The 26,138-nt window shown below is 40.5% G+C and overlaps 1 protein-coding gene across 2 annotated transcripts; it reads left to right on the top strand.

The window, feature by feature from the left end:
• The first annotated feature begins 1,461 nt into the window (after window positions 1-1,461).
• Window positions 1,462-26,138, top strand: SMARCA5 (SWI/SNF related, matrix associated, actin dependent regulator of chromatin, subfamily a, member 5). Of its 2 annotated transcripts, none has more exons than XM_033160291.1 (24): window positions 1,462-1,632; window positions 6,144-6,218; window positions 8,200-8,366; window positions 9,003-9,103; window positions 9,841-9,941; window positions 10,852-11,031; window positions 12,081-12,236; window positions 12,335-12,466; window positions 14,474-14,542; window positions 15,009-15,118; window positions 15,229-15,455; window positions 16,162-16,283; window positions 16,377-16,529; window positions 18,439-18,571; window positions 20,164-20,312; window positions 20,474-20,593; window positions 20,688-20,798; window positions 21,156-21,269; window positions 21,477-21,563; window positions 22,475-22,607; window positions 23,874-23,992; window positions 24,442-24,654; window positions 25,385-25,495; window positions 25,837-26,138. In XM_033160291.1, the coding sequence occupies exons 1-24, from the start codon at window positions 1,507-1,509 to the stop codon at window positions 25,900-25,902; spliced, it is 3,075 nt and encodes a 1,024-aa protein (XP_033016182.1). In that variant the 5' UTR covers window positions 1,462-1,506; the 3' UTR covers window positions 25,903-26,138. The 2 variants fall into 2 exon arrangements, with proteins under 2 accessions (XP_033016182.1, XP_033016181.1); XM_033160290.1 differs by having other exon boundaries at window positions 21,441-21,563.

Genomic DNA, 26,138 nt, shown 5'->3' with positions numbered 1-26,138 from the left:
CAAATGGCCCAGGCCCCAAATATTTGGAAAAGCCACCTCTTTCCCTACAGAGACTCTTGGGTGTTAAAATTAGCAGAAGTGTCTCTCTTGATAATTTGGCAGCTTTCTATGCTCCTATGCATTGGAAAACACATTAAATGATCAGCTTCAATTGTTTAAAGCACTGGTCTTGAACTGGTGGTCACTGGTCTTGAACTGCCGTTCACATCTTTTTCTAAAGTGGGTCGTGAGAGTGGCATTACTTTTTTGTTTCGTTAATAATTGTTTTTAAAGAGGAAAGGTGCCTACTTGACCTAAATAAGGAAGGTGATCTGTAACTTTTAACAAAGTAGAAAAGGGAATTTCAGCTTGACCCGCTTTCCCCTTTGCATGACGAGAGAAAAAAAATTGGACACGAATTTATAAAACCCCAAAATCACATTCCATGTTGCAAACTGCAGTTAAATGTATGATCAGGATTATATTGTTTTAAGGCAGCGGCTCCCCAGATTTTTTGGGACTCCAGCTCCCCTTACCCATGACCATTGGCCAGGCTGAAGGGAGTTGGAATCCCACAAAAGCTGAAAAACCTCTTTATCGAAATAAGAAATATGAAATGCGTTGCCTCCCCACACTTCCCGTCTTTAAAACTCCGGCAGGCTTTCGCTTTCTTTTGCGGGTTGTTTTTAATGTGGTGCACACTTGATATATCTGCTGTCCCCGTTTCGCTTTCACATCGGGTCCTTGTTTTATATTGTTGTGTCTAACACGGCTACCTACCTGTAATCATCAAGCTGTTATATTTTAGTTATCTAAGAGATGCGCTACAGCAGCAGGCCGGAGGTTCGCAAATAAAATAAAGCAATACAAGTATTTTACTATTAAAAATAAAATAGAAAATGTCAGGCCCCCAAACATATCCTGGCACGTGCCTTAAACATCATGTGTGAAAACGTCCCAGCGTGAGTGTCCAAGGTCTAAGCGGCTCGTCCCGCCTTCGGCCCCGCTCCCAACACGCGAAAAGAACGAACCCAGGCCCTCCCCGCTACTCAAATGACGCAAACACAGTCCCCGCCCTTCCCTCGTTGATTCTGGCCTCGCGCACCCGCGCGCGCTCCCCAAATCCCTCCTACTCCGCCCTCACGCCAAAATAATCGCGGGGGCAGCGTCGCGTGCCGCCTCCTCTCTCTTCTCATAGCCAATCAGAGTCCGTGTGCTGCGAGCGCCGGCGTCTCGGCTCCCCTTCCTCTCCTCCGCCTCCCCGCCCTCGGGAGGCTGTCTCGCGAGACTCGAGAGCCGGCTCTGTTCCTGGTTGGTGGGATCGCGCTGAGAAAGCCGGGGCGGCAGCGCCGAGAGGGGGCCGTGGGAGAAGAAGAACAACCGGCCCGAGTCGCGCGGAGCGAAGCTAGCGACGAGACCCGTCCTCATATATACATATATCGATATATATTTAAGCGGCGGAGTTTTCGAGCCAGGCCTCCCTCTCCCTCCGCCGTCGCCGCCCGTGTGTGGACGGGGGTATCCATTATGTCTGCGGCGGGGCAGGAGAACGAGAACGCCGGCTCCCTGCCTGCCGGCGCTTCGGTTCCCGTCGCGGAGAACGCGGGGGCGGGCGCCGCGGAGGGCCCGCCCGGAGGAGACGCCGGAGGAGCGGTGAGGAAACAAAAAGGGAAACGGCGCACGGGGGGGGGGAGGGGGGCAGCGGCGAGGGGTGAAGCTCCTCGTCGCCGGCTCTTGCCCGGTCGTTGGGGAGGCTCTTCGCTCGCCCGCTCCGGCGGTGGGGGGGGGGTTTAGGAGTGGCTGTGCCGGTCCAGTGCCGCCCCCGCAACGCGGTTCTTCTTCGACCGGAGCGCCGAGAGCGAGCGTCGGTTATAGCCGCCCCGTCTCTTTCGTCGAGAGCGGCCGGGTTGGGCCCCAGCCGAGCCGCGTGGGGCTGAGACAATAGCGAGGAGAGAGAGGAGGCGGAGGAGGAGCGGCTTCCCTCAGAAGCGCCTCGGAAAGCCCCGCCAACGCGCGTTTGGTTTTCGCGTCAGGAGCCCCGTGCGCGCGTCCCGCCTCGCTCCCCCCCCCCCAGGGCGGAGGGTGCGTTGGTTGGCACCTCCAGCGACGAGACTCCTTCCTTCCTTCCTTCCTTCCTTCCTTCCTTCCTTTCTCGCGGAGGCGTGTTCCTCTGTCTCATCTTTGCCCGTGGCAAGCGGCCCGACAAACCAAGCAACTGAGCGTTAACTGGGGGGGGGGGGAGAGAAGGGGGTGCACAGATCCCTCCGAGGGAAGCAGCCTCCCTCTCCGCGCACACCGCGATTCCATCAAACGGCCCAATCCTTAACGGTGTTTTTAGTCGGAAGCGAGTCTCAAACAAGTGAAATCAGGATGGAGTGCAAACGAAAGTTACCCTACTCGCAAACTGGGTCGATTAGTGAATTCGTTGCTCCCAACGCGTGCACGCAGTTTGAAGGGTTGTTTTGGTTCTGCGGTGGGGATACCACAGGTCTTTCGTGCTTTGTTTGTCCGGTACAAAGCCAGAGTGGTTGGCCTTTCATTAGGATACTTTGATATAACAAATGGCCCACCCTGCCCTGTCAGATGTTCTAAAGTGGAATAGATAATTTTGTGCCCACGAAAATAAAATAAAAGTCATTTGTGAAGTCAATTGTATGCATTTACCCCACCACCAATGATGATGTTGCATACTTTTTTTTTGTTTGGTACCATGTTGTATTATTCATTTGTGCACCTGTTTCTAGTTTATATACATTTTCCATACATTTTGCTAATATGGGGAAATATGGGACTTTAAAAAACCTGATCCTACTGTTCTCAAAAGGACTTATTTCCTGGTACTTGCAGCCTCATAGTTTTGACTTTGGTGTTTTTCTCTTCTGTTTTGTAACCTGGCCTTATATAACTATATTGGTGGTTAATATACAGCAGCAGCTAATAGATTAAAGTTCTACTCATACAGACAAACACAAGGGCTGGAAGTAGTTGAACCACCTGATTTAAACAAGGCAGGGATAATAACAATAGATAGTGGGTGCCTTGTATGGTTTCACACACCATTGTGTTGTGAAGCTGATCATTTTACCTTTGTTAACATGCTGAGAGACCAAGTGGGGATGTTAGTGTTAATGCTTAGGGTCCTTCACCTGCTGCCGCTCAGGAATTTGTCTTAAGTTCCATAGCCATGGGAATAGGACAGAAACCTGAGGAACATCACTAGCTAATGGCCAAGGTTCAAACAGGAATCCCTCAGGGTTTGCCCCTCCAGAAAGGAATGGAGGTTTGCCCCTCCAGAAAGGAACTTTCTAGGTTTGCCCCTCCAGAAAGAAATGGAGCCTTTGTAAAATAGTGCCCCCAAATCCCATCTCAGAAAGGTGACTCAGAAGGATACCATGATTGATGGTGTAAAAGCCACTGAAAGGTCCAGCAGAACCAACAGGGACATACTACTCCTGTACAGTTTCTTGTATGTCATCCATGAAGGCGACCAAAGCTGTTTCTGTCCCATAACCAGGCCTGAAACCAGTTTGAAATGCTCCAACATAATCTGTTGAATCCCAGAACCACTAGAGTTCAGATGCCACAACACACTCCAGTATCTTGCCCTAAAAGGAAATATTGAAAACAGACAGCTAATTATTCAATATGGTGGGATTCAGGGAGGGCTTTTTCCATAGAGGTTTTATAACTGCCTCCTTTGGGCATGCTGGAACCCTTCCTTGTTGTAAGGAGGCATTGACCCCTCTCTTTACCCACTAAGCCATTCCCCCACTGGCCTTTTTAACGAGCCAGAAAAGCCAAGGATCTAGCTCTCACATTGCCAATAATCCGGTCCACATCATTGGGCTGTACAAATTGAAAAGTATCCATGCCCACCCTGGTTAAATACATATGTCATAGGAAGATAGTATGCTGCATAATGGAGGTGCTGCTATATGCCTCCTTGATGAGAGAGTGGTCCCTACAGTCCCTGTGGTCTTTTTCAATTGTACCCTGTCTGCTCCTAAAGGTAGTCCTCGGTAGATCCAACTGATTTTAATAACTTCAGTCTAGTGTCAATTCTTCCTTTAGATATTGGAATGTGTTGTTGTTGTTCAGTCGTTCAGTCGTGTCCGACTCTTCGTGACCCCATGGAATGTGTAGTTGCTCTCAAATGCCAGGGTTTCTTTGCATGATACTGAACTAAATCTGGTTTTATAGGAGAAATGGATGGGAAAAGTCATCCCTGTTGATTTTTTACAGATCTCCTCTTCTTCATATATATAACCATGGTAACTTTTCCAGGTTGGATTCAGGGGAGGTCTTAAAGTGATTGGACCAAGAGGTGGTGCTGGGTTCTACCCCATGGTTGCTAGCTTGTGGGTTGTGCAAATGTTCCATTTTATTTCCTGTGCTATAAAACATGAAATTGTTGGGTGATATGGCTTGGAGACTGGGGTACAGTGACACCAGTATGCTGTTAGTACTCAACTCTGGCTGTCATTGTTTAATCCTGGGAATGCAATTGAAGATTGGATGAACAAACTGAAACTTAATCCTGACAGGATCTGGATTTGGAACTGTTTGTTTGTTTGTTTATAATGCTATCCTTCATCTGAAGATGATAGACGGGACAGTTTACAAGACAAGGAATTTTAAGATGGTTCGTAACTTAAATGTTTTAAAAGGGAGGCATTATTCAAGCTAAATCCATTGCTACATCTTACCTCCTCAATATTACTTTTATAAATTTTTTACAGGGGCCACAGCTGAGTGGAAAATGCATTGCCTTGCATGCTAGATGTCCCAGATCCAATCTCTGGTATCAATCAGGGGAATGCGGGGTAGTGGAGCTGTGAAGACACACATGTATGCACATAAACATGCACAGAGCACCTGGAGGGCTGTTGCCAGCAGAAGTGAACCTACTTAATATAGTTAGTGTGCAATCTGTGGAGGATGGGTTTACACTGCCCCTAAAAATTCAGGTTCATGGCTGGTGTAACAACACTGACCAATAGCATTCTTATTACAAACTTGGGTATGCCCCCTGGCTCCTTTTCTGGCCATGGCAATTCATGTGTGATGATAGTCCAGTTGGATTATCATAAAGAGCTTCATGCAGGACTGTATTTGAAGACTTAATTGAAACTATATCGGCCAATTTAAAAACAAATACACTGGAGAACTGGAAGTCAGTAAATTAGCTTTTAAATAAAATGAACTCTTACTAATAATTTTGCTTGACTAAAATTTCCTTGTGACCTGATAAATTTTCATCTTAAAGTGATATGCATTGTTTTATTTTCTGCCTTCCTTCTCCCCCCCCCCCTCCACCCTCAGGTTATAATTTGCTTTCACTAAATAGGCCACAGGGAAAGAAAATGTTTATATATGTTCCAATAGCTATATAATAATTTTCACATCACACTGGAAATACATTGTGTTATAAAGCTCCCTTACTGCTTTTCTTTCCCATCATACTTGTTACCATGTTACTATAGTACTGTACCTATATTGAGTGGCGAACTAAATGCTGAAACGTACTGTCTACAATATTATTCGTCTAGCAATTTAAAAGTTACAAAATGTCTACTGAAACTTTCTGCAATGAATAAATAATACAATATAAAACTACTGTAATGGAAAAATATTTAGATTAACAACTTTCAGTAGAAGACCCAGTATAATCAGCAATTTGATGGTAGTATAATTCTAAATTGGGAGAAAGGAATAAACATTGGACAGTCAACATTATTAAAAGGTACATGAGATCAAGACAACAAATGTTAATATACCATATTTTACAATGTATAAGACTAGCCCCCCCCAAAAATGTCAAAAATCAGTGGGTGTCTTATACACAGATAGTGCAGAGGGTGGACTGGTGATTGGTTGTTGCCCCCAAAATAGGGGGTGTCTTATACATGGGGGCATCTTATAGATGGAAAAATATGGTAGTTTGTCATCTCTTATTAGGTTGTGTAGGCTGTCAGAAAAAAAAATAGATCAGAAGTGATATCATAACTGTATAACCATGACAAAAAGACAAAATAGTGGAGATATGCAGCTTGTCATGAGAAACAACACTCTGGGTTACCTGCTTCTTAAATAATGGACACATTTGTGAAGTTTTGAGATGCAGAAAGAAAACAAAGTATCTCTTTTTAATTTTTATGTTCTAGGATGTGGTTGATGACGAATCTCCAGGAATACAAAAAGAGAACCAAGAACCAGATCCTACATATGAAGAGAAAATGGTTTGTAGTTTTATACTAATAAGTATCGTTTAGATGGTTTAGAAGATTGATAAAGATGTTAATCTCTTCTTGTCTGAGATTTCATATCACAATGCAAATAAGATTGCAGAAAATATTGTTTATCCTACTCACTTGCCTTGTGTGCCACAGACCTCTTCTGTTTCTCATTTGTACCTCTTGCTTCTCCATGGCCTCCCCTACCTTGCACCATTCGTAGACTCATTGTGGTAGGGACAGTTGTGGTAAGACTAACGAGATGCTTCCACAAGTCAAGTGCAATTACATCCTGGTCCCCCTTCTTATGAACTAGGAATTACAGTGGTACCTCGGGTTACAAACGCTTCAGGTTACAGACTCTGCTAACCCAGAAATAGTACCTTGGGTTAAGAATTTTTCTTCAGGATGAGAACAGAAATCGCGCTGCTGCGGCGTGGCGGCAGCGGAAGGCCCCATTAGCTAAAGTGGTAAATCAGGTTAAGAATAGTTTCAGGTTAAGAACGGACCTCCAGAACAAATTAAGTTCTTAACCCGAGGTACCACTGTAGTTCATAAGGGGAAAAGGACAGTTGTGAAACTTGTGACTTGGCACTTAGGTAGGTGATAGTTTCTGAAGGGCAGTGATGTCCACACCTAGGTTTCTCAGTAGAAGAAGAAGAGTTTGGATTTGATATCCCGCTTTTCACTACCCGAAGGAGTCTCAAAGCGGCTAACATTCTCCTTTCCCTTCCTCCCCCACAACAAACACTCTGTGAGGTGAGTGGGGCTGAGAGACTTCAAAGAAGTGTGACTAGCCCAAGGTCACCCAGCAGCTGCATGTGGAGGAGCAGAGACACGAACCCGGTTCCCCAGATAACGAGTCTACCGCTCTTAACCACTACACCACACTGGCTACCTGTTACCTGAAGAATAAAAGGCTCTGAAAGAATGGAGAGAGCCAGCTGGGGCCACTGCTGATGCTCAGAGACTAAATAGCTGCTTATATGTCAGGCTTGGACAGCTTTTTCTGTTGCTCTGCTTTCTCCTGTCCTCTTACCCTGTCTTGTCAGAAGTGTTGAAAGACAGCTTACATGTGCATGACAGGGACTTCCGATATTTGCTGTCTTCTGTGTGTATCTGCCTGAGAAACAGAAGTAGCAGCCAGACACTTGAGTATCCTGCCATGTTTCCAAACTTTCAAATATTGTAGGACATCCAGAAAGCTTTCATGTTATCCTTCTCTATTATTCTGCCAGCAGAGAGTCAGAAAAGAAGAAAGTGTGGTCTTCTAGTCTTAAAGAACCAGTTGCTATGTTTTCTATTTGCATACCTGTTTCATGTCATGGTCTAAGCAGTTAATATTTGCTGTGTGGAAATATCTGTTACCTTCTTTCTCCTGACTGGAACTTTCTGACTGGAGCTTTCTCCTTTCTTTGGAACAAGATTTATAAAATGCATACATATAATGTACCTGGCACAGAAATGAAGTAAAATAATTATTTATGAAATGAAGTGAAATATTTCAGATAATGACTAGTATTTCCAACTAGTAGTGTGGTTGCACATTTTTAATTACAGGAAGGAACATACATAGAGTCTCAAGCCTTCAGCAGTTAGATTAAATGTTCATTTACATCTTTTCAGTTAATGGTGAGAACTCAGTAGATATTAGTTTTTTAAAAACAAAAACAAAAAAACCTCTGAACTTTGCTCAGCTACTCTTCAACCTTGGAAGGTTAATTAAAGATAAAATTTGCATCCCCCCCAGTAGAAACATTTACAATATGTTAGCTTTTTAACCATGGCAATGAACTTGATGTCAAAAGAGTTGTCTTCAGAACTAGGGTTGAATGTTCAGTGTGTGTACATCTTTAGATTTTCTTAGCCTAAACAGGAAGGATGTTTTTAGATGGGGCACTATATAGTTGATTCTGACATGCTGAAAGCTAATGTAATTCTAGAATCCTGCTTGCATCTTTGCTTATATTTTTCATTCTTATTCCAGCAAACAGACAGAGCAAACAGATTTGAGTATCTGTTGAAGCAAACAGAATTGTTTGCTCATTTCATTCAGCCTGCTGCTCAAAAGACTCCAACTTCACCCTTGAAAATGAAACCAGGACGGCCACGAATAAAGAAGGATGAAAAACAAAATCTCCTATCAGTTGGGGAGTGAGTACTACCCATTCTGTTGATTATCACTGAAATTATTATCCTTTTTACAGACAAGTGTCAATCTAGAGCATAAAAAGTGGTGAGGTAGTTTAAAAAAAATTGAACTCCAATGTATAAACACAATTCTGAAGAAAGCCACTTTTCTGTAAACTGTGTTTTTCTTTTAAGTTTATTCAATAGTGCAGACAACTTCCTAAAAACAAAGTCAATGTTTATTAGCACCACATGACTGGGGAAATAATCTTTTAAATACAGGAATTCATAGATCAGGGTATTTAGGTATTGCAGGGTTTCACAGATATTGCCTGGCTTGTAGCCAGCTCAAAATTGATGGCTACCAGATACTGCCTGTGAGAGGAGCAGGCTGTTGTTCCCGACCTTGTGCTTGCGACTCCATGAGTTCTGGGACAGTCTTCTGCTACTCTTTTCAGTTGGGATTGGAGAAGGGAATGGGAGCTCATTTCTGCAACCTTTCATTTACTACCATTTCCCTCTCCAGTTGGGACATGGAGGTGCAAAGAGTGGCAAGGGTCTTCCTTGTACTTGTGTTAAGGTTCTTGAACAATATGCTTCTTAGAGTGTTTTGGTATACATGGTAGTTGCTGCATACTTAGACTGATGCATTGTTTTTAGCTACCGCCATCGCAGAACTGAACAGGAAGAGGATGAGGAGCTGTTAACAGAAAGCTCAAAGACCACTAATGTCTGCACCCGCTTTGAAGACTCTCCATCGTGTATGTAGTGGCTTTTGCTCTTTGTGGTGCAATATCAATTACTTACCATATTTTTCCATCTATAAGATGCCCCCATGTATAAGATGCTCTGTGTTTTGGGGGACTCAGATTTAAGAAAATGGGAGAGATGGCCCAGAGTATAAAACGCCGCCTAATTTTTGACATTTTTAAGGAAAAAACCTAGTCTTATACACGGAAAATACGGTATTTTAAAACTAAAATAGATAGTGCTTTTTGCCAAATTTTACAGAAACCCTTACAGTTGCCAAATATTGACCAACCGAAAGTAATTGCAGGTGATAAAAATGTAGTAATCTGTTTGGGCAGTGTGTACATAGTCTGTTTAGATCATTATAAAATAATACTTGGTTTATTCCCCGGATGTGTTCCATGTTCATTGTGTTTGTTTTTTTTAAAAAGTAGACAATCGGGATGGCTTTCTCCCTCATCTGTGTTGATTGGCTTACCTGTGGAAGTATTGTGCTATGGCTAACAAGATGTTAGGACATTTGACTAAAACTGCAGGTAGAACTGAGAGAAACTCTTCTGGGTACCCTAGTTGCTGTTGCAGCTGAGGCTTCTCTGGTCCTGGTGTTCCCAAGGATTTCCATGCTCACTGTCAGGATATACTGTATACTAAAATATTCTTATATCCTCCTATGTTTTCTTCTTGGTCATTGGAAGTATTATTAATGGTGACTTTAACTATTTTATACTGTGTATTGTTTTTGTTGCAGATGTAAAATGGGGGAAACTGCGAGATTATCAAGTCCGAGGGTTAAATTGGCTCATTTCTTTGTATGAAAATGGCATCAATGGTATCTTAGCAGATGAAATGGTATGTGCAACAACTGATTTTGTCTGAGATTATCAAATTTAAATTAGATGTCTTCATACTAAACTGAAATAGTTACTACATTCTTCTTGTCTGAGTCTTTGTACTACATTGTGGCTAAATCTGACATTGGTTTAAACTAGATGCATAGCAGCAAATACAAATAACAACAGTTCACTTTACAGTACATAATGACGTTCATATGCTGATTTGCCTCAGTAAAATCCAACTAGAGAATATCTTTTTTGTTCTATGGAACAATGTAGGCTCTCAAGTTGCTGCTTTTCTGGTTAAGAGCGTTTCACATTTAGAAAGGCCAATATTCTGAGATTGTAGGAAGATGTTTCCATCTGTTGGATAATTAGCATTCAAGAAGCTTGAGAAACTGGCATCAACATGTCCTCACTGCTTATTGTTCCTGCTTCTGGCAAGCAGTTGAAAGTTGCTTCTGGACTGAGTTGCTTCCAAATTCAGTTTTTCTAAGGCGTGTGACAGGTTATATTGAGAAATGCAGCATGTAGTTGGAGAAGATAATTAAGAAAAATGTGCACCTGATAATTTGGATACTGGACAAATCCTGTCTAGCACAGTTGAAAGAGAAATTAGACATGTCTGTGCACTGATTGAAAGTTTTGCAAATATAGACAGCTTCAAAAATGTGGTTTTTAGGGAATTAGCTGTGTTTGGATGTCTTCTTTATACGTATTCTGTCTTGAGTAGAGGGCATTTCTATTGTTCGTTGTGTCTTTTTGGCCAGTAAGAATATTTAAGGGAGCAGACATATAACTCATAGAATTGGAAGGGATCCCGAGGATAATCTAGTCTAACCCCCTACTACATACGTATATATTAATTATTTTATCTTGGTGACTGGAATCTTCTCAAGTTAACTTGATATATGTTCTGTTAATAGGGTCTGGGGAAGACACTGCAAACAATTTCTCTCCTTGGGTATATGAAACACTACAGAAATATTCCTGGTCCTCATATGGTATTAGTTCCCAAATCAACTTTACATAATTGGATGAGTGAGTTTAAGAGATGGGTGCCAACTCTTCGGGCAGTATGTCTGATAGGTGACAAAGACCAGCGAGTGAGTATAAAGCACCTTAGTGTTTCCCTAAAATTTTCTGGTGTACTTAGCACATAATGCTTAACCAAGATTTAGTACCACGTGGATTACCTTGAGTGAAATATGCTTTTGTGCTGCTCCTCCCATTTCTCATTTTATGTTCCCAAGAGAAGGATTTTTGCTAAGTTTAGTTTCACTTCCAAAGCATCTTTGTTTAGCAGAATATACAAACCAGGGTTCTTAGTTTAAAACAAACAACAGCTAAGCAAGGCAACAAACAGATTTCCAGAGACTGTGAGCCATGTTCTTGGATTCTAATGCACCAGCTTTCTTTTAAGTTCTGATGTGGTAGGATGGTGTGCTGAATCAGGAAAGATACCACCCAGAACCCCATATTCTCCGCATACTACAGGCTTTAATTCTGTATCGTCCTGAATTTGCAGAACATTTTAAGATGATCTAGAGTAGGGTGGTCCAGCTCATGGCCCACAAGCTACATTTCGCCCATGAGGCCTTTGGCAACATTCAAGAAAAATAATCTTAAAGCCTTAAAAAAAAGTTTTTGTGTCATGCATTGTTAATGAAAGTGCATACATTATTAATTGTGTATATTAAATTATAATACATATGTTACAAACACTTTTAATATATGATTTGGAAATTTAATTCTGTGTGTTGCCTGCAGGTTCTGTGTTGAAGTACTTTTGCAGCCCAAATGGTATGAAAAGTTGGACTGCTCTGGTCTAGAGAAATACAGTGAGGGGGGGGAAAGTATTTAATCCCCTGCAAAATTTGCCTGTTTGCCCTCTGACGAAGAAATGACCAGTCCATAATTGTAATGGTAGGTTTATTGTAGCTGTGAGAGACAGAATAACAACAGGAAAACCCCCAGAAACCCAGGTCAGAGATTGATGTGCATTATAATGAGTGAAATAAGTATTTGATCCCCTATCCCCTACTTTTAAGAACCAGCATCAAACCTGAGGTGACCAAGGTACTTTGTGAAATATGTGAAATAGCAGTTGCATTTTTACAGTTTTTCAAATCATTTTCCTCCCTCTTATTAATAGGCCGCATTTGTGCGAGATGTCTTGTTGCCTGGTGAATGGGATGTCTGTGTAACATCATATGAAATGCTCATTAAAGAGAAATCGGTGTTCAAAAAATTTAACTGGCGATACCTTGTTATTGATGAAGCTCACAGGATCAAAAATGAAAAATCAAAGGTATTTTGAAACACTCAGTGGATGTAAATATTTAAATCATGCAAAAATATTTCTGCAAGTTTAATGTATATATATGTGTGTGTATTTTTTTTTTCCAGTTGTCAGAAATTGTGAGAGAGTTCAAGACTACAAATAGACTACTGTTAACTGGAACACCATTACAGAACAACTTGCATGAACTTTGGGCACTTCTTAACTTTTTACTGCCAGATGTCTTTAATTCAGCTGATGTAAGGGTTTGCAACTTTTAAAATTCACTTTAATCTTGCCTATCAAATACTGTTGATTACTTACTGTCTTGTCAGAGTGGTGCATGCTCTGGTTATCTCCCGCTTGGACTACTGCAATGCGCTCTACGTGGGGCTACCTTTGAAGGTGACCCGGAAACTGCAATTAATCCAGAATGCGGCAGCTAGACTGGTGACTGGGAGTGGCCGCCGGGACCACATAACACCGGTCCTGAGAGATCTGCATTGGCTCCCAGTACGTTTCCGAGCACAATTCAAAGTGTTGGTGTTGACCTTTAAAGCCCTAAACGGCCTCGGTCCTGTATACCTGAAGGAGCGTCTCCACCCCCATCATTCAGCCCGGACACTGAGATCCAGCGCCGAGGGCCTTCTGGCGGTTCCCTCACTGCGATAAGCAAAACTACAGGGAACCAGGCAGAGGGCCTTCTCGGTAGTGGCGCCCGCCCTGTGGAACGCCCTCCCGTCAGAAGTCAAGGGAATAAACAACTACCTGACATTCAGAAAACACCTAAAGGCAGCCCTGTTTAGGGAAGTTTTTAATTTGTGACTCTGTATTGTATTTTGATATTTGTTGGAGGCCGCCCAGAGTGGCTGGGGAGACCCGGCCAGATGGGCGGGGTATAAATAATAAATTATTATTATTATTATTATTATATTTGGTGTGCACATTCATGAGAGATCTCTTATAATGCTTGGTGGTTTGCGTATATAGCAACCTTCCCCAACCGGCTGACTTGTTACTTATGGGAGTTTGTAGTTCAAATGTCTGGAGGGCAGCAGGTTGGGGAAAGGTGGTGTAAGTGAAGTTTTGTTAGCCACAAAACTTCTCAAATGTACTTATAATTGTCAGAGTAATGCAATAGGCATCCTTAGTTTTCCACGAAGCAGACCTTACCATCTTGCCTGGATGTAAACCCCATTGAACTCCTTGGGACTATTCAGAAATATAAGAATTACTGTTTCAGGAAGATTATAGTTGATAAAAATAAAAGGAAGAATTAGTGAAAGCATATTTAGCTAGATTTTTTTAATACACTATCCTATGTAAATAATTTGAAAAAGTGGGAAGACTTTCCATTTGAGAGAATAACTTTTATGTATTTATGCTAATGAACAAACCAATGCAGGTCTCTAGAACCTTCAAATGCACATAAGGCAGAAATAATCCCTTACTGATGCTGATTGGGCTACCTTGAATTTGGACATGGAAATTGACTTACCTCGCTAGTGGCAGGTGTAATTTTGACTTTTTACAAAACTATGGTTTGCAAATAGCCTTGTGAACATCACTTTCCAGTGTAACTTTTCCTCCTCCCAGTGCAGTCTTGACTTTGGTTCACATATACAGTGGTACCTCTAGATGTGAACAGGATCCGTTCCGGAGTCCCGTTCGCATCCTGAGCAGTCCGCAACCCGCAGCGCCGCTTCTGCTCATGCGCAGGTCGTTATCTGGTGCTTCTGCGCATGCGCGTGACGTCATTTGCCGCGGCTGCGCATGCGCAACCCACCGAACCCGGAAGTAAGGCGCATTCGTAACCTGTGCTGTTCGCAACCCGCAGCGAATGCAACACGAGGTACGACTGTCATGCAAAAACAGAACCAATGTCAACTGTGAAACTGTCATAAAGTACCTAGGTTTGCAAAGCATTGTTGGGCAGCAAGTTGGATTGTATTATCCATGGCTTGTGTCAGTGCATGTGTTATGTGAAGTCATGATTAGTGCAAGAAAGGTAGGGGAATATTTTCAAATATTTATCTGAAGGGAATCTGCAGCATATTCTGTCTCTTAATTAATCAGGAACAGAGTCAGAACATTCTTACAACTTTGTAAGAAAAGCTTGGACTATAAGTTATGTGTGCTTCCTGAAAACTTGGATTTAGCCTTTGCAGAACTACATAACATAAATACCAATTTTTGTTCTTAGACAAATAATGGGTGATTTTATTCTGAAATGTGACTGATTATAACTTTTTAATACTTCAATACAGGATTTTGATTCATGGTTTGATACAAACAACTGTCTTGGGGATCAAAAACTAGTGGAACGGCTCCATATGGTGAGATTTTAATTATGCTATCAGTTTAATTGGTTGAACTTCACAGGAATGTTTCTACTGTTCTGTGTAACACAATCAACTTTCTATATGCATTGTACTTGGGAGGTGAATAATTTTCTGCTTGTAAGCTTCAGTTGATAGGTTACAAAAATTGATGTAGATATTGGGGCTAATAAGAGATTGGGTTCACTTGCCACTTAATATAGTTGGGAAGACTCTGATACAAAGTATGGCACTATATTTGGAACCAGAAATCAGGCATACCCTTGTATGCAGATGGAATTATTTGTTTGCATCTTTTTGTATCTTAACACAAATATATATGGAATGCCTACAGCACGTACAGCCTGTCATATTGAAAGGGGGTGGAAAGCAATATAGTTCTGAAGTAACAGTAATATGAATAAGTATTTTGTGTGTAGTGCTGCAATTTGAAGTCATGTGCTGCTTTTTGTGTTTTTGGTAGGTGCTACGACCATTTCTCTTACGTCGTATTAAAGCTGAAGTAGAGAAAAGTCTGCCTCCAAAAAAGGAAGTTAAAATATATGTAGGTCTCAGCAAAATGCAGAGAGAATGGTAAGTAATTGAAATTAATATATAAATGAACAAAATCTTTCATCTTGCTGGTTGTGTATGAAAACTGTTTGTGTGACATGATCGTCAGTTGCCTTACTCTTTCAATACAGGTACACAAGAATCTTAATGAAGGACATAGATATATTGAATTCTGCTGGGAAACTGGACAAAATGAGATTACTGAACATTCTTATGCAGTTGCGAAAATGTTGTAATCATCCATACCTGTTTGATGGAGCAGAGCCTGGCCCACCTTACACAACAGATATGCATTTGGTTACTAACAGTGGCAAAATGGTTGTCTTGGACAAACTGTTGCCAAAATTGAAAGAACAAGGTAACATGTTTATCTTACTGGTAAATGCAGGTGGGAAACTGCCTCTTTTCTTATTTGATAAGGTAGTATTTGCCCAGTTTGGGCTTTTTGTATTGCCTTGTAGGAATATATTAGTGATCTTCAGTCTTTACTACTAAATGGAACAAGATTGGTGTATTGAGATCCTAGACAGTCCTATGCACAACTTGTAGGGTCTGCCTGTTTCTGAAATCTTGGAATCTTAAGCTTCATTATAGCAGTGAGACTATTACTGAAGAAGCCCTTTCTGTACCCTGAACATTATGCAAACAATTGACTAGTTGCAAATATTCCTTTAGGCGCAAGGTGCTGGAGTTAACCCTTTCTGGCAGCCCTTCTTCATGGAGAAGTTGTGTACAATATTTTAAAATAATAGAACCTGTTCAAATATTTGCCTATCGATGTGGACCAGGGATGCGTCTTCCTCCCTCAATCCTGATGGATGGTCCACCTGTCAGACATATGTTGTCACCTCTGCAAACACTGATGAACAGCTGATCTAAACTGGTTTCATAGCTTTGTGCATAAAAATAGTATGTGATTGTGTAATTTATGTCTTTAGTTATGTATTTGATGTATATTTCTGGATTGCCATAAATTTTGCAGTTGTTTCCTAAAATTCTTGAGTGATCACTAATTGGTTTTAGAGTGCGGTTTCCTTTGAACTATCTTCTAAAATTTTGAACAGATTCACGCGTCCTAATCTTCAGTCAGATGACCAGAGTCCTAGATATCTTAGAAGATTATTGCATGTGGCGAAACTATGAATATTGTAGGCTTGATGGGCAGACGCCTCACGATGAGAGACAAGTAGGTGCTCAGAAGAATTAAGCTTAATATTTTTTTCTCTTCAAAAATTTATGAACCAATATTGATGTACTGACTGACTCATTTCTTATATAGGCCTCCATCAATGCGTACAATGAACCTGGAAGCTCAAAGTTTGTGTTCATGCTGAGCACACGAGCTGGTGGTTTGGGAATAAATCTGGCTACAGCTGATGTTGTAATCATTTATGATTCAGACTGGAATCCTCAAGTAGATCTACAAGCTATGGTAAGGTTCATAAGAGTACCTTAGAAATCATGAACTTGAATCTCACTTCTTTGTTTTTGAACACATTTTCATGCTATACACTTGTTGACTCTGCAACAGCCTATTTTAAAATTGTAGTATCTACTGTTATCCAGGTTCAATGTTCTTGTATTAATTTACAAAGCCTTGAACAACTTAGGTCCAGGGTAACTCGGGGACTCCCTGAACGCTTACATCCCAGCTCAGATACAGGTAGGTAGCTGTGTTGGTCTGCCATTGCGGGGATTCTTTGCTGGAGCTTCCCGCGTGTAGGTTTAGGCCACCTACACACGGGATTCCAGTTGCCGGGGATCTGCGGCCAGCACCTCACATGCGTTTCCGCACGGGCGCCGGCCAAGCCTGCGAACGAACCGTGCCGCAGTTCGCCAGGCTAATCTGAAGGTGCGTGAGTCGTTCGGATGAAAATGCCTCGAGAAAGTAGCTACAAATACTTGCGACCTCCTGAATTACACTAAAGTTACACCTAAGCATGAAGGCTAGATAGACCCCAAATTTTTAAATAAAGATGAAATAAAGACAGACACAAATACTTCTTTTGAATGGCTTTGGCTGACCCGCATAGGCTTTTATACTATACTAAAACCATCACTATTCTAAGCTTTTCCTAAGCTAACAAACCCTGCACCGCCAAATCTTCCGCAGTGCTAAGGCTAACTAAAACTATACGCGCCAAATCTTCCGTGATCTAAGCCTATGCTAAAACTAAAGCTATCTAAGCCTTTACCGAGAATCTTCCGCGAACTAAGTCCTAACTAAATCTACACGCGCTTCCAACCCAGAGACCCAAAAACTAAACTTAACCCAACTAAAAGAACCAAAGAATAACGTGCCTAAGCGGGGAGCCGCAGCCTTTTATTGACAACCAAGTGTAACGTCACGATCGATATATTAACCAATAGAAACGCTGTTGCTGCCCCCCAAAAAGGCGGGAAGCAGAATAAACGATCATTGACAGATTCAAACCTCTGGAACTAAACTTTTAGGCGGAGTAATCTCAGTGGCAACATGCCTACTGAGCTTTACTTTTACTTTCACTTTTAAACGGAAGGATACGTAAAATAGTGCATAAACAAACTTAACTTAAAGCAAATAACCCTGGGTTCAAAGGAACCCACGAAGTGTATTCCCACATGCCATAGTAAAAAATAAAATAAAAAAAAATTCCTTCCAGTAGCACCTTAGAGAGCAACTAAGTTTGTTCTTGGTATGAGCTTTTGTGTGCATGCACACTTCTTCAGATACACTGAAATGGAAGTCACCAGACCCTTATATATAGTGAGAGAGTGAGGAGGGGTATTACTCAGAAGGGTGGTGGGAATGGGTGATTGCCTGATGGGTGTGGAAAACCTGTTGATGACTGCAATTAGGACTGAGTAATACCCCTCCTCACTCTCTCACTATATATAAGGGTCTGGTGACTTTTATTTCAGTGTATCTGAAGAAGTGTGCATGCACATGAAAGCTCATACCAAGAACAAACTTAGTTGCTCTCTAAGGTGCTACTGGAAGGAATTTTTTATTTTGTTTTGATCCCAGCTCAGACACAGATCATCTGCAGGAGTATCGTTAATCCCCAAGTTGGCAGTAGTTGACTGATGTCTTAACATTTTATATTGTTTTAATTGTGTGGGTTATGTTGAATTTTTGTAAATTGGTTTGTTCTTTTTAATGAATTGCAGTATACAGGTACTTTTATAAATAAAAGAAAGGTTTTTCTCAGTGTTATCATTTCTGATTAAGTTGTTCAAGATGTTGGCTTCTACTTTCATATGAATAAATTTTAAGTTATGCAGAGTTGCATGAATATAGTTCAGTATAATGCTAGTGCTTTATTGTAGATAACTTAAATATTGAGTTCTTTTCTGTGTAGGATCGGGCACATAGAATTGGTCAAACAAAGACTGTTAGAGTATTCAGGTTTATTACAGACAACACTGTAGAAGAAAGAATAGTGGAAAGAGCAGAAATGAAACTTCGCTTGGATTCCATAGTTATTCAACAAGGTAAATAGAACTTGGCTTTTCTTTCAACAAGTCTGCACAGTGGTATTGGTTGATATTGGGTGTTTTTAGTAAGTTAAGAAACTGTTTTATGATGCACATTTTGTGGTAGTGTGTGAACATAACGTAAGAAAAGGGCCATTTAGCTCAGCATTATGTCCCAAAGTTGCCAATCAGATGCCTATTGGAGCCTCATGGCATTGGTGCAATGTCTCTCCTGCTCTGTTTCCTGGCAACTGGTATTCAGTATACACTACATCACATACTGGAGCTAAAATACAACCTTCTTTACTAGTAGAAATTGATAGTCATTTCTTCCATGAATTTATCTAATCCCATTTTGAAGCTGCCCAGATTTTGGCAAGAAATACTACAGTTTTAAACTATGCACTGTGTGAAGAATTACTTTTGACTTTTTTAAATCCAGAAAAAAGGGAAAATGTTTAAGTAATCTTAGGGAGATGTATAACTTTCATGGGTTAAATCAGTACTATTAAATAACTTTTATTTACATAGAATATATTGTTTTATTATTTCAGTTGCACAAAATCCAGGAAGTCTACAAAAATACCTTTACTGAAAGTGGTTTCAGAAAGTCTGTAATCATTATGAAGCCATTATCAGACATTAAATGTTGCCAGGCAGAAAGAAAGAGATCCAAGTGTTTTAAAGTTACCGTATTTTTCGCTCCATAAGACACACTTTTTTCCTCCTAAAAAGTAAGGGGAAATATCTGTGCGTCTTATGGAGTGAATGGTGGTCCCTGGAGCTGAATTGCCCAGGGGCCAAAAGAGGATCATGCTTTTTATTTTACAAAGAGAAAAGGGGGTGTTGAAAGGACCCCGCTCAGCAGCTGATCAGCAAGAGATCGGGAGAGAGATAAGAGTCCCGGCTCCCTTTCAGCCCCCACTCCTTTGTTGAATGTGCTGCAGAGGGAGGTTGTTTGTTTCCCCAGCTACATGTGACTGGCTGATTATCTGTCTGGAAACTGTAGAAAAGGCTCCCTTTGCTTTAGAAGCTGCAGAAATGTGAGTTGAACCCCATAAAAACAGAGCTTTTCCTCTTTGCTTTTCCCCCTTTGCAAAAGGAGCTTTGCTTTTCCCCCTTTGCAAAAAAACTGCAAAACATTTAGCTGATCCTCAAAAAAACAGGGCTTTTAGAGGAGGAAAACCAGAAAAATATTTTTTTTCTTGTTTCCTCCTCTAAAAACGAGGTGCGCCCTATGGTCCGATGCGCCCTATGGAGCGAAAAATACGGTATTTGTTTTCTATAGGTTATAGTGAAGTTCACCTGTTGTCTCAAGTATTGTATATTGCTTCAGAAAAACTCTTTTTCATGGAAAAATAATGTAAACTGCACTGTATAGGCAAAAGTAGAGTGTTTAAAGATTGAGTACACTCCTACTAATTTAATCAAAAGTGTTTGCTTAGCATTGTTGGGAATACAGTAGAAATGGCACTTCAAATAATAGCACTGCTTCTATGGGTGCCCAGATTCCAAAACAGAAAATTAAAAACATTCTTATGACAGCAAATTTCAAAGTACTTGACTTTTAGTGTAACATTCTGTTTCTTAACAACATTTTTCATATTCAGGAAGACTGGTGGATCAAAATCTGAACAAATTAGGGAAAGATGAAATGTTGCAGATGATTAGGCATGGAGCTACCCATGTCTTTGCTTCCAAGGAGAGTGAAATTACAGATGAAGATATTGATGGTATTTTGGAAAGAGGTGCAAAGAAAGTAAGTTAACATGTTATGAAATACCAGAATAAAATGTGACCTTCATTTTTTCCAGGTCAAAATTTGAATACCAGTAATGATGCCTTGTCTTGACTGCATTCAATTCTCATTTGGTTATGAAGCATTAAGTTTTATTGAAAAAATGGTTCTTGTATTTTTAGACTGCAGAAATGAATGAGAAACTCTCCAACATGGGTGAAAGCTCACTCAGAAATTTTACGGTGGATACAGAGTCAAGTGTCTATAACTTTGAAGGAGAAGATTATAGAGAGAAGCAAAAGGTAATGAGGCGCTTTTAGTGACTAGAATTTCACGCATTGTTGGGATCTGTCAACTGGTTAATATTTCATTATCCAACAATATTGCTTATTGCAGATGGCATTCACAGAGTGGATTGAACCACCTAAGCGTGAGAGAAAAGCAAACTATGCTGTTGATGCTTATTTCAGGGAAGCTCTTCGTGTCAGTGAACCAAAAGCACCAAAAGTAAGGTTATTCATAAACCAGAACATAAATAGAAAAATGTTAGCTTATTTGCTATGGGGAGAGTGGGGTGGAATCAGTTTGTTAAAGCCTTTATTTTCCAGAATACCCATTTTGTGTAAAATTAAACATACTACACAAGTCCTTCTCTTGACAGACTGCCATAGTAGGTCCTATTATTTGAGAAACATTTATTCTGCTGATGTTTCCTTTGGCATGATTTGGAAGTACTTTGTATCTTGTGTAGTTCTTGTTCTGGGGAGTTTGTAGTTGCTAATATTTGCCTACTTTATTGGTGGGCCTGGTGGTGTAATAGCCTTGATTTCTTTTCTCTGATTTCTCTCTCTCTCTCTTTTTTAGGCACCACGCCCTCCAAAACAGCCTAATGTTCAGGATTTCCAGTTCTTTCCACCACGTTTGTTTGAACTGTTGGAAAAAGAGATTCTTTATTACAGAAAAACCATTGGGTACAAGGTAAATTATGATCAATGCTTTGTTTTTCATCTTAATTTAAATAAATTTATATTTTGTTTTGATACTATATAAATTGCCACTGGTTTATCTTATTTTAAACTTAGTAAAGTCAAATAATTTGTCATATAGAAATCTTAGTTTAAGTATTTGGTGATGTCTGGTAAATTTTAGGTACCTCGTAATCCTGACTTACCCAATGCATCCCAGGCACAAAAGGAAGAGCAAATTAAAATTGATGACGCTGAGCCCCTTAATGAAGAAGAGTTGGAAGAAAAAGAAAAGCTACTAACCCAGGTATGGTCATCCTTCTATGACATATTCTGGCTAAGTCTACATTTCATTTCATTTCTGTTAATACTACAAAGAGAAAACTGATATGTTTTCTTCTTTAAAACTTGTTTTTGAGAAGCACTCCAAAGTACTGTTTTTTATTTTGTAAACCACTGAGGGTTTTTTTTACAATCAAGTGGTGTATAGGTAAAGGGACCCCTGACCATTAGGTCCAGTCGTGTCTGACTCTGGGGCTCATCTCACATTACTGGCCGAGGGAACCGGCATACAGCTTCCAGTTCATGTGGCTGGCATGACTAAGCCGCTTCTGGCGAACCACAGCAGCGTACGGAAGCGCCGTTTACCTTCTCACTGGAGCGGTCCCTATTTATCTACTTGCACTTTGACGTGCTTTCGAACTGCTAGGTTGGCAGGAGCTGGGACTGAGCAATGGGAGCTCACCCCGTTGCGAGTATTTGAACCGCTGACCTTCTGATCAGCAAGCCCTAGGCTCTGTGGTTTAACCCACAGCGCCACCCACATCCCCTCAAGTGGTGTATACATTTTAATAAAAAATAAAACCCACTGTGTCTATAAAGGGTTCTTTTGGTGCCTTCTGTTTTTGATGCTAGACAGGTTTAGTTTTTGTTTTTTCCTTCAGATTTTAATCTCTGATTAAATTGTTTTCATGCATTCTCCTGATGCTGTTCTTAGTTCTTATCTTGTAGTAAGCTACCCTGAAATTGTTTTACATTAAAAAGTGGCAGGATACAAATTTACAAAGCTTAATCTGGGTCACTTAGAGAGAACACTGTTTTCAAAGTTTTAACTCCCTTAAGTTAGCCAGAAAGTTCTCAAGGCAGCTGATGACCCAGTTAAGTTTGTCTTTGAAAGAAACATGAAAATCCTAAATACCTATCTTGCTATTTTTTAAGGGGTTCACAAATTGGAATAAGAGAGACTTCAATCAATTCATCAAAGCTAATGAAAAATGGGGTCGTGATGACATTGAAAATATAGCCCGGGAAGTAGAAGGAAAAACTCCAGAGGAAGTCATTGAATATTCTGGTAACTTATGTTTTCTTGTGAGAAGTTCTGTGAATGATTTTATGTCTGAATAGACATGCATGCCTATACATGTCTATTCAAAAATAAGCTGCATTGAGTTCAATTGAGCTTACTCCTAGGCAAGTGAGTACTTGACCATAGCCTAAATATCACTTTTGAGTTTTTTGGGAAGTTTTTTTCCACGAAATAAAAACTGAGTCACCCATAAAATCTGTTTTGAGATTTATTCACTCTAAAATGGATTAAAATGCCAGTTTTCTATTCAACAGGACTTTAAACTGAATATTTGCCTAAATAAAGGGCGTGGGAAATAATTGGCTGGTTGGCTCTCACTATTTGGCCTGCAAAGCTGCTACTGGCAAGCCAGAGTGTCCTGCCCTACCTACACCTGATGTCATTTATAGTGTTTGTGGTGAAGGTAAAGGTGGGGCTTTCTCAAAAAGGCTAGCTGACAGTGCCTGCAAAGCCCCTTTCAAAGTACTTCATAAGTGCCTGATAACCCACTGGTTGCCAGGTGCTTAGGATGCACTGTGCCAAGGTGCTTTGCAAGCTCTGTGGTCTGTGCCTCTCAAGCTCAAGGATTGCAAGGCTTGCTCTTTTCTGTGTGCGCTTCCCAAACACCTGGCAATCAGCTGAGGAAGTCATTTGGCCTGCCAGGCCAAAAGGGTTAACCACCCCAGACATCGTAATATATCGCACATTGCGCTATTTAGCTGTTGAAAACCAGGTATCACCCAGCTCTATTCTCTAGCCGCCTCTTCTGCATCCTGTTACTCTCACGAAGGCTGCTGGCTGTTTTTCTCTGCTCTCTTCCACCTTTTCTTATTTCCCCCCCGTGTGTGCCAGTTTTGCATCATTTTTAATTTTTTTTTAAAAAAAATTGGTATTGCACATAAAGCTGCAAGCACATACATTATATAAGCATAAAATGAAAGTTCCTTGCACGACAGTTTCTTTCAAGGAGCTCAAGGTGATGAGCATGGTTCCCCCCCCCATCCTCCCTGTTTCATCCTCACAACAACCCTGTGAGGCAGGCTACGCTGAGAGATGTTGACTGGCTCAAGGTCACCGATTGAGCTTCATCGCTGAGTGAGGATTTGAAATCATTTTACCAGGTCATAGTCCAACACTAATTGTTACATCATAATAGCTCTGACTTGTTTACATATCAGTAGCTATAAATTCATATATATTTTACCTAATTAAGATTATGAAACAGATGAACTTTTTGTAAGATGTAACTAGCAAATAATTCCCCCCATCCAGCTGTTTTCTGGGAACGATGTAATGAACTCCAGGATATAGAAAAGATAATGGCACAGATTGAAAGAGGTGAAGCTCGAATTCAAAGGCGGATTAGTATTAAAAAGGCACTTGACACAAAGGTAATAATATATTCTTTCTTTTTAATTACACTGGTATTTCAGGGTAATGATATATTATACTACTACATTTCATTTAAATGTTGTCTTTCCTATTCTCTTGGTTTCTTTTTCCATATTTCAGAAGTTAAGAATGACATGTCTTAAGTCATGAAATTGTGAAGTGCTCTTGGTGTTTCAGATGTAATTCTTTATTACTGTCTGAATAGTTTACTCCTCTTTGAATTTGAAAACAGTATTATCCACAATTGGAAAGAAAATATTGCCCATTAAAATTGGGATGAGTTATACAAGCTGATTTTCTACAAATGATGCTTTCACTGTTGCTAGAAAAGTATAGTTATATATAACTTAAATCATGTTTCAAAGTGATATGGAGCTGTGGGTCATGTCTCTATCCTGCAGTACACTGATGCATGTCTAGTTCTGTGCATTAAAATGTTTTTGTTTAGATTGGCAGGTACAAAGCACCTTTTCACCAGCTGAGGATATCGTATGGCACTAACAAAGGAAAAAATTATACAGAAGAAGAAGATCGCTTTTTAATCTGCATGCTTCACAAGCTAGGATTTGACAAAGAAAATGTTTATGATGAGTTGAGGCAATGTATTCGCAACTCTCCCCAATTCAGATTTGATTGGTTCCTCAAGTCTAGAACTGCAATGGTACGTATTAGTTTGCATGTATCAATGTCTTCTGAAGGAACCGCTTCAGAAACTGTGTTTCAGAGAACTAGAGCTGTTGTCTTCCACACTGGAACCTGCTTTGGAGTTATCAGCCATAGGCCAAAATGAACAAACCGTTGCAACTAGGGCCTTGTCTCCTGTGTACTTAGTGTTTGCCCCTATTTTCAGCAAGTTTACCATGAGGGTCTTTTGTAGGCTCACTGTAAAAATATGCACACTGATGAAGTAAGCTTACATGGCTATAAGTCAAGGTGTCACATGTTTACTTAAAATATGTATACGCTAACCTTGCTAATGCTGTATTCACCAATGTGGTTATTTATTAAAGTCCAGTGGTGGTGTTGGTTGAGGGACTTACATGGGCTCCTTCCTATCTTTTCTTCCCACCCCCCAAACTGGGAAGCTTCTTAGTCACCCCTGTATATGAGAGGCACCACTTGCAGAAATCAAACCTATGACTTGTTTTTCAAAAATGATATATACACCCTCCTTGTTAAGAGTTCACTTAATGCCAACAGCACTGTGCTAGTGGGCTCTACTTTGATCATATTCATTCTTCCCTCTACTTCTGTAATATTGGCTGCTTCAAGCTGCTCTTTTTTCAGCACAGATTAATTCAGAGACTATTGAGAATAGGATGTAGTTGTGTGAACTTTTTGTGTGTTGTGGCTACTGTATAATTGGGTCTGTTTCCTTGTTCATGACTCAGGAGCTGCAAAGACGATGCAACACCTTAATCACTTTGATTGAAAGAGAAAACATGGAATTAGAAGAAAAAGAAAAGGCAGAGAAGAAAAAACGGGGCCCAAAGCCATCTTTGGTGAGTGTAAAATATGAATTTCTTACAAGTGATTTATGTGAAGAGAAACTGTTGATTTCGGCACATAATTTGAAAACAGTTACTTTCTGTATCTGAATCCTTGACCAAATCATCCCCTGAAGGAACATGTGTACTCTGGCCCCTGTAGCTGCTTCCAAAGGCTCTCTCTGGGTGTTTGTTTCACTGGAATTTTGACTTTCTTTTTAACAGACTCTCTATGCCATTTCAAAAGGTGCTTTCAAACGTACTCTTCAGTTTATCCAGTGTAGTTCTGTGGTCCTTTATATCATGGCCAATTAACTTATGACTAAAATCTAATCTTTCTCTCCCTCCCTATCCAGGTGCAGAAACGTAAGCTGGACGGTACTCCTGATGGTAGAGGGAGGAAAAAGAAGTTAAAGCTGTGAATTCTAAGTTTTTATCACTAAATTTAAAGTAGTTCTTTAATTTTACGGGTCTTCATAAGATGTACTGTACAATTCTCAACTATTATGTCATTAAAGGACATTGGGTTCATGTGTTTACTTACTGAACTAGAAGAATAGTAATGTAGTTTCACTTTTTTAAATAAAACAGCTGTGCTGAACTTTTTTTTACCATTAACACTTGAAATAAAAAATAGACTTCATTTACTGGTCACTAA

Source organism: Lacerta agilis, chromosome 9 (genome assembly GCF_009819535.1).
Source record: "Lacerta agilis isolate rLacAgi1 chromosome 9, rLacAgi1.pri, whole genome shotgun sequence".
Taxonomy (NCBI): Eukaryota; Metazoa; Chordata; class Lepidosauria; order Squamata; family Lacertidae; genus Lacerta; species Lacerta agilis.
This window is presented reverse-complemented; position numbering and strand designations above follow the sequence as displayed.

Excerpts from the sequence above, each read along its gene's own strand:
- SMARCA5 (XM_033160290.1), top strand. The coding sequence starts at position 1,507 with ATGTCTGCGGCGGGGCAGGAGAACGAGAACGCCGGCTCCCTGCCTGCC. Across the intron at positions 12,237-12,334 it reads TCAAAAATGAAAAATCAAAG|TTGTCAGAAATTGTGAGAGA; the intron begins GTATTTTGAAAC and ends TTTTTTTTCCAG. Across the intron at positions 16,284-16,376 it reads CGCCTCACGATGAGAGACAA|GCCTCCATCAATGCGTACAA; the intron begins GTAGGTGCTCAG and ends TTTCTTATATAG.